The sequence below is a fragment of the Mya arenaria genome, chromosome 1 (assembly GCF_026914265.1).
Source record: "Mya arenaria isolate MELC-2E11 chromosome 1, ASM2691426v1".
Taxonomy (NCBI): domain Eukaryota; kingdom Metazoa; phylum Mollusca; class Bivalvia; order Myida; family Myidae; genus Mya; species Mya arenaria.
The window spans coordinates 43,527,207-43,539,337 of NC_069122.1; the positions used below are offsets into that span (position 1 = coordinate 43,527,207).

The 12,131-nt window shown below is 33.7% G+C and overlaps 1 protein-coding gene across 9 annotated transcripts in view; it reads right to left on the reverse strand.

The window, feature by feature from the left end:
• LOC128231233 (5'-AMP-activated protein kinase subunit gamma-1-like) overlaps positions 1–12,131 on the reverse strand; it is a 247,073-nt gene that overhangs the window by 122,659 nt on the left and 112,283 nt on the right. The window contains exon 1 of one of the 9 annotated variants that reach the window (XM_052943816.1): positions 10,060–10,176. The exons of 6 other annotated variants lie outside the window; for them this stretch is intronic. In XM_052943816.1, coding sequence (XP_052799776.1) covers positions 10,060–10,161 — 102 coding nt within the window. In that variant the 5' untranslated portion in view covers positions 10,162–10,176. Of the gene's footprint in view, positions 1–984; positions 1,121–10,059; positions 10,177–12,131 lie in introns of those variants that run through there. 2 more of the 9 variants (XM_052943862.1, XM_052943854.1) reach the window with 2 other exon arrangements.

Sequence of the window (12,131 nt, forward strand, 5' to 3'; positions counted from 1 at the left end):
GTATAAGTTTTTCTTTTTTTTTACAACTATTGTTAAAATTCAGTTGTTTTATAATTTTTTTATGAACAAACAAACACCAAACAGCAAAATGCAGATAGTCATTTGAAAAGAAGCCTACAATTATTAGCTGAATTTTAAATAGATTTTTAAATGCTTTTAAGGCAAAATAAAGCATTTTCTGTCATATTTTAATACATACTGTAGAGCTTCAGTTTAAACTTTGTTTGGTGTTTTATCATTGAAATAAGCAAAATTCAAATTACTCACAAAATAAACATTTTTATATGTGCCTGACCCTATTAAATATGAATGAGCTCTAATTAAAGCCTGCTGTATTTACAATATTGCCGCTAGTCAACACATCAAATGCAAGTGATTTTACATCTTTCTCTAATGTACTTTGTAATTAATAAAAGATGTTCTGACAAAATATCAAAGCATGATTTCTACAATAAAAATATGTGTACCTAAACTTCAAAACCATGACATAAATATTTGATATTCTTGTAGCTTGTTGTATAACTTAGTTATATTTTCTAAAATGTAACTCAGATCTATCCAGCACCATCTACTTTTTTGTTTATTCACATTTTTTGTTTTCTTTAACTTGAAGTTCAAAACTGTATAATCAGCCTGGAGCAATGTCTGGCTATTAAAGCCTTAGGGAAAATCAAGAACTGAAAAACAGTCAAACAAAGGCCGACTCCACCACCATCACATATTTCGCCTACTTTTCTCAATTTTTTTGAATGAAACATTCCAACATATTTGCCTAAAACTATTAACCTTAAACATACACACGTTGTTTTATCAATGAAATAAACTCTTTTATACAAAAACGTCAAAAACAATGGTTTAACATCAGATAAATTGAGGACTATAAAGATGCCACATGACTTCGAATTCAAATGTGATCAGATAAAAACATCCCAAAAATATGTTAAAAACACCATGAATTTTACAAAAACAAGCAATAATACTTACAATTTTTTTCATAAATCCAATGATTTACTGTGATCTCTTTTATTTGTGCAAGTTGTTATAGTATTTCTTTCACAAACCAGTGACCAGAGGACAGTTAATGTAAATATTGGAGATAAACAGATGAACTAGATTGTAGCATTGCTATAGAGTCTAATATTACGCACAACATACAGGCCCATTCAGAAACTCTGTTCCAATTACAATTACCTCCCTTAGATGTATTTTATGAAAAAAATCTCAAACAGCATAATGAATATATTGTTGTCAAATGACTTCAAAATATTTGGTATCTTCAATCAAGTGACATTATGTATGCTGAAAAATCATATTTATTTACAATTTTTTCCTCCCTTTTTCTGAGAGTTATCATGTACGTTTAGTTAAGTAAACATAAATAAAGACCATACAGTCAGAGTATAAATGAAGCTGAAACCCTTCTTTTAGGTACAGAGTATTAAGGGGCTTTTAGCAGAGTACTAAATGGTAATCAAGAGGGTGGTTATTGTAACTCATGAGAGCGCCGAAACTCAAAGTCTGGAAATATTCCATATATGTGGACTCACAAAACAGTTATTTTATTTCCTGTAGAACATGAAGGAGTATTTCAAGGTTGTGGTGGATGGGGGCATTAAATTCAACAATTAAATCAATCATTTCATTTAATAGGCTGTTAATATGATGAGATTTACCCTCGGGAGCAAAGAAGTGCATAAAAATGAAAATATTCAATGGGGGTAAATTAACACCAGTATTGAGATCTTTCAACTAATATTTGCAAATGAACTTAGCATTTCAAGCTTTTAAAGCATAATATTATTGTAGCTTCACACATACAAGAAATGGAAACATCAGCGATACATATCATGTGGAACTTACCACTGAAGAAGCTCCAGAGCACACTTACATGTCCATCTTGCATTGGTTTTACTACACATGACTAATAAGATCAATCAAATCGTAGCTTTAAATCACACTCGCAAGAACAGCATATTGACGAAAGATTTTTTTTTTAAACAGACTGTTCGAAGCCACAATGTTCTCAAGCTTCAGTGCCATTATGCTTTTTTTCAACTTAACGTGTTTATTTGCAAATAGTAGTATCGTGTCTGTGATTATTTTTATTATATGCTTACTGATGGTTTATAGAGAGTTATCAGTAAATAAAATTGATATTTTACTGTTTTGAAATTTTAGCATGGTCTCTGCAGTTCCAAATCAAACATCGGCGCGCACAGGGCTGAGACACCATTTCAATAACAGCATTTACATGCTCATAAACATTGGCTTGTTTTCCAAAAGAATTACATGACATGTATTTTAGGCATATAATAAAAAGAAAAAGAACATTTGTTTCAGTGTAAGAGAGCAATATATTTCACCTCGATAATACCGAACATGATTATGGCAAAGCCACAAGTGAAATATCTCTGTTGGTGCACAATCGCTGAAATATATTACGATCTTACACTGAAACAAACAATTATTCATTTCGTCTATTCATCTATGTGTCTCAAAGGACTTTTGTGAGCAAACAATAAAATAACTATTAATAAAAAATTATGTTTAATAACGATATATTTTTAAAAAAATACGTAAAAACTGATCTCACCTGGTGAAAAACACCAAAATAGAGGATTGCCGAGATAGATTAAATATCCACTGAAGTTGTTTGCAAGGTATATCAGAGCACACTATGAAAAGCTAGGACTAAATTAATGTTATGTATTTTGTTTTACCAAATTTTCTTCAGTGCATATCTATCATTTCTCAAATCTTTACTTCAGCTTAATTTTGCATGAGCAGTGAATAAAATTAAGCCTGCATCAATGAATACAAGAATTAGATTCGGATGTACACTGCCTTAGTATAACTATTTTATAGCAAATAGAGGAAATCATTCACCATTTGCTGCTGTATTTAAATTTTATTACAACATAGTTTTGAAAAAAAACATACCTTAAAATTCAACTGTTATAAATTCCTGATTAACCGTTAGCATTGAAAGAATATTTTCTGGACAAATAGCTTTGTCTCGTATCGATCAAATTTCCTATCAATAATTAAATTTTATTGTTATTTACTTCCAAACTATGCAGAACCTTATATCTACTAGAATGAAAATAAAATTTTGGCAGATTTATTGTTAAGTTGGTGAAAACAATTTTATGACTAAAATATTACATTTAATTTACTACTCATGAAATCATGCCCTAATTTACATCTTTACCATATCTTACCATATAGTTTATGTAGTGACATTGCAGAAATGCACAGTATATACCCAGGCTAATTGCACATAATTTTACAAACATATTTTTTACTTCTTTATCAAATGTCAAAAAATGCCATTCAGAAAAGAACACAACCTCATGGAAGCAATATTTGTCACTAATATATCACTTATTAACATATTTTTTTATAAACTTGTATTTAAATGACATCATTTGTTTATGAAATGAAATAGAACATCCCTTTGACCAAGTCTATTGTCACCTTGACCTCATGTCTGGCCGAGGTTCCAACAACTTGCCTCCCAACATGTACAGCAAATAACATAACTTTTCTATGATGAAAAGTTCTTTAAAACCATTTCTTGGGTGTTAGAGGTATGGAAAAGAAATGAAATTTAGACTCAAACCCTGTATTGTGACCTTGCCCTTGTCACCAGGCAATGTTCCAACATGGGGTATGATGACCCTGTATTGTGACCTTGCCCTTGTCACCAGACGATGTTCCAACATGGGCCATGATGACCCTGTATTGTGACCTTGCCCTTGTCACCAGGCAGTTCCAACATGGGCCATGATGACCCTGTATTGTGACCTTGCCCTTGTCACCAGACGATGTTCCAACATGGGCCATGATGACCCTGTATTGTGACCTTGCCCTTGTCACCAGACGATGTTCCAACATGGGCCATGATGACCCTGTATTGTGACCTTGCCCTTGTCACCAGGCAGTTCCATCATGGGCCATGATGACCCTGTATTGTGACCTTGCCCTTGTCACCAGAAGATGTTCCAACATGGGCCATGATGACCCTGTATTGTGACCTTGCCCTTGTCACCAGGCAGTTCCAACATGGGCCATGATGAAATTTACAATAAATAAATTGTGTCCGGCTTAAATTCCAATTAATCACATAAAGGAGATGTAGAGGAGACATGAAAACATAGCAGACGGACAGAAAAGGGCTTCCATATTTGTATCCCACTTTTCTTCTAAAACTTATGAATTCAAACAAAGTACATATAAGTATAATAATAAGTTTATTAACTTAATAACTTTTATTTATGAGTCACACATGCCAATTTATACATAATTTTATGAGTTTACAGATATGATAAAAATTAAATGATACTTTGAAATGATTATTATCGTTAGAGCAAATTACTCATACATGTATAACTTGGCATGCAAAACTTATAAATTATATCTTGCATATAATTCATATAACCTCCAATCTACTTCTTCTTACCCAACCATTCATAGAGTACAGCATAAGAAACTTGACTTGACTTACCTGAAAATAGACAAATAATTCACAGTAAGATAAATACTGGACATAATATATATTATCAACATAAGAGTGCTTCAGCAATTTAAGGTGGAAGGGGGATGAATGGGAAATAAAGGGGGATGGTGGTTGAAGGGCTGAGGGGTTGACTGGGATAGGGGGTTGACTGGGAAAGGGGGTTGATGGGGGTTGAAGGGAGTGGAGAGGTTGGAATGGGGAGGAGGTTGCTGAAGGTGGATGGGGGATAAAGGGGGATGGTGGTTGAAGGAGTGAGGGAATGGCTGGGAAAAGGGGTTGAAGGGGGGTGGGAGTAGAGAGTGGAGGTGTTGGAAGGGGAAGGAGGTTGCTGAAGGTTGATGGGGGATAAAGGGGGATGATGGTTGAAGGAATGAGGGATTGACTGGGAAAAGGGGTTGAAGGGGAATTGGGGGGGGGGGGGTAGAGAGTGGACGGGCTTGAAAGGGGAGGGGGCTGGAAAGGGGAGGGGGTTGAAGGAGGATGGGTTGTTGAAGCAGGATGGTGGGTTGACAGCGGAGGGGTGTTGAAGGGGGAGGTGGAAAGGCGGTGGTGGGGGGTTAATGAGGGAAGTAGTGCGTAAGGGCTTCTCTTCCCATTCCTCGTTACTAAAAGGCTACACAAGACCATTTTTAACTACAAATTTGTGGTTCAAATACATAATATATGATGCAGACATCTTTCAAGACTTAATCATAAGGCACTTAGTTAGAGACAAAAACGGTTTCACTTTTTCTCTTTCCTTAATGTTAGGAGTTCGGCAAATTAGTAATAAAGACTTCCGATAACTGCACATAATCAAGTGAAAAGGAATAAATTATGAAACAAGGAAATCCTTCATTGCCTGTATTGATCTAACAAAAGAAGAAAACACTTCCCTTGGTCGTAAATGAACATGCCAGACCTAATTCTTTGAACATCATTGTAAGAGTCACAAAGGAACTAGGGATTAAAACAAGAGCTTAATGCAAGCTGTGTGATGCCAACAGGCAAAATAACAAATATTTTATTAATTGCTCCACACAAAGAAGAAGAATGGGAAAATGCCATTGTCAATCTTGAACAATATATCCTTTGTTCCAGTTTCAAAAACAACAACAACAAATGCTGCAATTCAGTGAAAACAGGTTTTCAATAATTGACTCAAGTGAGATTTAACTGTTTTTCTATTATAAATAACAGTGACCTTGACCTTGACACAAGGGCCCTAAACGCAATTACATGAAAGGTGTCCGTTGGAATGTTTCAATCCTATCTAAAGTAATATTCAGTAACAACCGTTTTTCTATTTTTAATAATAGTGACCTTGACCTTCACCCCCAGGGCCAAAAATGCAATCCCATGAAAGGACTCCATCCACTGTTCCTATATACCAAGTTCGGTCACTATATGTCAAACCTAACTAAAATTATTTGATTAACCAAAGGTAAGTTTGACGCAGCCCGCCTGCCTGCCCGCCCAAACAATGACTTATATCATTCTAAAAACCAGGTTTCACTTTGTGAGAATTAAATCACCAAACTTCACAATTCAGAAATAGTTTGAACATATTATGTGTAAAATCTTAAAAGTTAAGCGTACAGAGTTGAAACCTTCTTTGCCATTATAAGACTTTCCCTATTAATATGTTTTAAATGTCTTAGATTTTAACCTATATTAGCAGGTGGGGAAACAAAGTATGATGTCATGTCCGATATGTTGAAGACTAAAAAATCTTAATGATTAAAGCTGGTACTAAACATTGAAGGCTTACAGAAAATTGCATTGGATATATGGGTTATAATCCAAATTAATCCAAGGCTTAATTGTCCCTGTAGTTTTCGTTGTAATATTGCTAAATATCGTAGCAGCTGTGACATTGATTTTTTAGCTCAGTATCAAAATGTATATATGGGTTTCAGGGTACCCATGGGGAATTAGGGATCAGGTACCTTGGTCCAAATTTTTACCCTTTTAGTACAGAATAAAAAAACTTCATGATAAGAATCGTTTCAAGTCAGCAAGGCATTAAATTAGATACAACAAGAGCTGTCACAGTCATTTGACAAATGCCTCGTCAGATGAATAGTCAGTATGAGAGCACAAGAGATATTTATAAAATCTTTGCCCCTCCTAATGGCAGCAATTTTGTCATTTTGCAGTAAATGTATGTGGGGCTATTTTAAGTTATGTCACTAGTATTGAACAAGTTTGAGGTAAGAAGGTAAAGTTATTGACCATATTTCTAAATGGTGTTATAGGTTTTTGATGTCACAGTTTCCACTAAAACATGAATGTATCCACCTGACAGCAGTGAAAAAATCAAATGGGGCCAAAAAAAATGGTTTGGAAAGGGTAACATTCTTTTCAAAAACAGGTAGGGCAGGTAGGCTGACTACAAAAACGGTAGGGTTGGAGCCTATTTTGTAAGTAGAATCGGGTAACCCAAACCATGTATTATTTTTAGGCCTGGGTAATATAGTTTAGAAAATGGACAATACAAGGTCACTGTTTACAGATATGCAGATAGCTGCTTAAAGTTCAATTGAAGTGGTTTAAACCTATGTTTATAACAAGTTCAAGGATTGCTCAATATAAGGCCAATAATAAAATATTGTTTCTTTCCCCTCCAATAATCGACCCACAAAAATTACCAATATAATAAGCTAAATATCATCTAATGTTGGTGCTTTTAACTTCAGCCTTGCTGTCTGCTGCTTATTAAAGCGAATGAAAATCAGAATGTATCAGACAACACAGTAAAGTTCTTCAGGATGCTTTAAAAGACGGAAAAAGTGCATTTACCAGTTGTACATCCTGTTTATATTACGCAGCATGAAAAGTGTCTAGTGTTATTGTTGATTGGGTACCTGGTCTTAAAGTTCTACCCATCCATACCCTACCGCGTCCATGCCCCACCCCATGACCTTTAAATTGTTCTCAAATGTTGAGATATTGTATAAATAGTGTATATTGCAATTAGGGCGTAATGTAATTATTTGCAGGTGTGCCAGCCATTAAACAGAAAAACACTTCTAAAAAAAAATTAGTTAAGTATTCTTTGAACAGCATGGATTTTCTTCTGGGAATATATAATTTATTTAAAATCTTTATTGGTATTTATCTTTTTGGAGGAAAGAGCAGACATTATTGATGGAGTGATGGTGGTTTCTAGACATCTACTTCAGAAATATGCCAGATAAACATCACTAAGCCTAACTAATTGTAAATCCTCCACATCATCACTGTATAAAACATGCAGGTACATAGAACAGGTACATAGTAAATTATGGCGGACATGTTCATAACATGTAAGTAATTGTGAACGTGTACATAAACATGTAAATCATTGCGAAACTGTACATAACTAAAATTAACAAAGGGCAATAACTTTAAAACTAAGAAAGCAAGAGTTACTGTTATTGTGCACTGCACTTGCCCTCAATGAGATATATCTAGCTATGAAGTTTCAAGTTGATACCTCTTATATTCTTCAAGATATGCCCCGGACAAAACTTTAAGCATGAAAATTAACAAAGGGCAATAACTCTAAAACTAAGAAAGCAAGAGTTACTGTTATTATGCACTGCACTTGCACTCCATGAGATCCATCTAGCTATGAAGTTTCAAGTTGATACCTCTTATATTCTTCAAGATATGCCCCAGACAAAACTTTAAGCATGAAAATTAACAAAGGGCAATAATTTTAAAACTAAGAAAGCAAGAGTTACTGTTATTGTGCACTGCACTTGCCCCCATGAGATCTATTTACATATGAAGTTTCAAGTTGATAACTCTTATATTCTACAAGATATGCCCCGGACAAAACTTTAAGCATGAAAAATAACAAAGGGCAATAACTCTAAAAATATGGAAGCAAGAGTAACAGTTCTTGTGCACTGCACTTGCCCTCAATTAGATCTATGTACATATGAAGTTTCAAGTTGATACCACTAATAGTTTAGGAGATATACCCCGGACAAGCGAAAATGGGACGCGGACGACGCGGACGCCGCCGCCGCGGCCGCCGCCGCCGCGGCCGCCGCCGCCGCGGCCGCCGACAAAAGTAACCCCTAGTAAGTATGTCGTCTTTTCAGGCGACACAAAAATGTAGCGGACATGTACATAAACATGGAAGTAATTGCGAACATGAACATAGACAAGATGTGAACATGTACATACTCATGTATGTTAATGCAAACATGTACATACTCATGTATGTTAATGTGAACATGTACAACTCATGTATGTTAATGTGAACATGTACATACTCATGTATGTTAATGCGAACATGTACATACTCATGTATGTTAATGCGAACATGTACATACTCATGAATGTTAATGCGAACATGTACATACTCATGTATGTTAATGCGAACATGTACATACTCATGAATGTTAATGCGAACATGTACATACTCATGAATGTTAATGCGAACATGTACATTCTCATATATGTTAATGCGAACATGTACATTTTCATGTAAGAACTTGTGGACATGTACATAAACATGTTATTATGGTATATAAACAATCAAGATATAAATAAGAAATACAAGAATGTACATATAGACCATTTAAAATAACTAGAATTCCATGAATCAATGTTTGAAGATTCTAAAATAAGTCATTCAAAAGGTTTTTTTATCAGAAATGAAAGTGTGATGTGGATGATACACGAAATCAAGCTTCGAAATGAACACAAAAAGCATCTTCACTTCATCAAATACCTTACTATCAATGATACATACAAATAGATAATTAATTCTGAGGTAAGATGAATCAAAATCTCATATATCTTTGAAATGGGAAAACATATTAAAATTTACTGAATACCATCAAATAATTTATACAAAAACGTGACAATGTTACCATACCAGAAGTATGATGACATAAAAGGGACATCACTCAATAATTTCAAGGACAAGGGGCAAAATTGTGATAATTTTTTTAAAAGCAAACAAACATTTTAAGGTCAGTTTTTCAAGTGCCTGCCGTCCAATTCTCTCCTAAGTATCTGTGGTCCACATCCATGTTTTAAAACAGAAACTCTATTCCATGTGTCCCAAAAAGAATACAGAAAATCATAGTTTATATTATTTTATGTAGAGATAACATCTATTTATAACATCTAATTTTATGTTTTTCTTATTCAAACTGAAGTTGCAAATGTTTTCTTACATTTACAGATACAGGGTATTAGAACTCAATATCTGCTTCTATTTCTTTATGCAGTTATTGAGTTATTGAACTAAAGTGACGAAATGCTAGGATATACAAAAATATTGAAATTGAACAGCGAATTACAAAAAATTTAGAGTCTCCATATATTTCACTATAAGATAATGTTTTTATGCATTCTAGATCATTAATTATTCAAAAATCGAGATTTTTTACTATAAATATATCATTTTCCAGGAAAAAGCACAGTCCGCTTCTGTGACCAACACAAAAACACAACATGATTTAATTGGTTCAATTTTCATGTATATAGACTGTGGCTGACGATAGCCAAAGCGGACAACATGTATAAGGAAATACAAGCCAACTGGCGTATCATACCTGATCTCTGGAATGCTCATCCATAGATTTAAATCCACGCATTTTCCAAACGTGTTTGAAGAAAGCACGTTTTTTATGCAGATGCTCGAGCCTATCATCCATTTTAAATGATATCTCTTGACTTCAAAAGGATTCAATGGTTCTCAATATGTGTTTAGAATGGTAAACAATCATTTACCACCTAAATTTATCACAATGTTATTTCACAAAATATCACAACATCATTTCATCAAATATCACAACATTATTTCACCACATATTAATACATTTTTTCACCAAATATCACAACACCATTTCATCAAATATCACAAAATTATTTAAAAAAAAAAAAAATTGCATAATTTCACCAAGCATTTCGCTTTAAAATTTCAATAACTATATTACCCAATTTCACCACACATTATAATACGGTTTTTTTAACACATACACGATATTCATATCACTACGTCAACATGAACTGGTTATCTTGGCTATCTTTGCACTTACTAGTCGAATGTTCAGCGAAAACTAATGTCATGCAATTCTTAGACAATAATGTGTGATATCAACATAATAAAAATGTGTAACATGTAAACTCCGACAATCAATGTTCACTCAATGGATCTATTGTAATCCCTTAGAATTTTTACCCATTAATGCATAATTCATAGCAGTCTCCTTTACGTTTTATAACATAGCAGGATTTAGGTCTGGAATCTGTATTGGTTTATAAAACTCTTATAATAACTGAGTTATTAGAATAGTATAACATTTCATATATATTCTTTGTTCAGCTGTTCAGTCATCATTTAGATTTGTAGATCAACTTTTCCAATAAACAAGACTTCAAACAGATGTTTCCTTGTGATATATTAGCAATATGGTGCAATGAACTTACATTAATTAATATTTTGTAGCACACATTACAATATAAATCAGTACATTTCCATCATAGTGCAAAAATTGCAACTTGCACAGTCAGCCATACCATGATCATATTGTATTGTAAGAATTACATCACTCAAGCGCACTCAGAGATAAACGTTTTCAACTAAGCAAAAGATAATTGAATGATTATAGAGATAAGGCAGCTATAAATTAATTGCTAGATTTTCATCCCCACCCGCCCCTTCATTTTACCATAGCACCTTAAATTTTATTGATTCAAATAGAAATGTTGAGCTAGGGTCTGTATTTACATATCTGTCCGGTACTGTCCGGGAACGGTGTTAATTCATTCCTACAGTGTCGATGTAAGACATTCACATGTAAAAAAAGGACAATTGTTACAATCGTGTTCTTGGTCATCTAGAAATGCATGTATATGGTCTCATATGCACTACACATACTCAACAGTAATGTCATCTAAGAAAAAAATAAAAGTTTATTCATACCTACAGCGTCAATGTAAAACATTCACATTTAAAAAAGACAATTGTTACAATCTTGTTCTTGGTCATCTAGAAATGTATGTTTATGGTACCTTATGCAATAAAAAAGAGCTTGATATCATCTTCAACAGTATTGCCATCTAAGAAAAAATATCAAAAAAAAATGTCACCCCCCCCCCCCCCCCCCACCCCCATTTATAAAAAAAAAAGGATGATAATCCAGCAATTTTTTTATATTGGCCTTAGAGATAACCACGTGTTATTTTTTATTACCCGTGTACTTTCCAAACAAAAATAAACCAAATGCTTTAAATAATGTCCGCAGGTTCATTAAATCAATGATTTTATTTCTGACACTAATTATATTGCATATTCAGAGCCTTTTTCATCCATGTATAAATATCCATAGTTGTTATAATGCCATTTCATAATATCCAACCACTTAAGCTGAGACCTAAATAGAATGAAGGTTTCTATTTTGAAAATCTTTCAAAAGATCAGTAGTAATTTCCTCGAAACAGGAGATAGACTGTCATGAATTATTAAAAGAAATTATAATAATCTTGTACACATTAGTTACTAGTATTCACTGCTGAATATATTTTATCATTTACTGCTGAATGATTGGTTACTTCTTCACACAAGAATTTTAAATCCACAAACAAAACAGAAGACTCCTGGCATTAAATAAAGGTCAAAGAA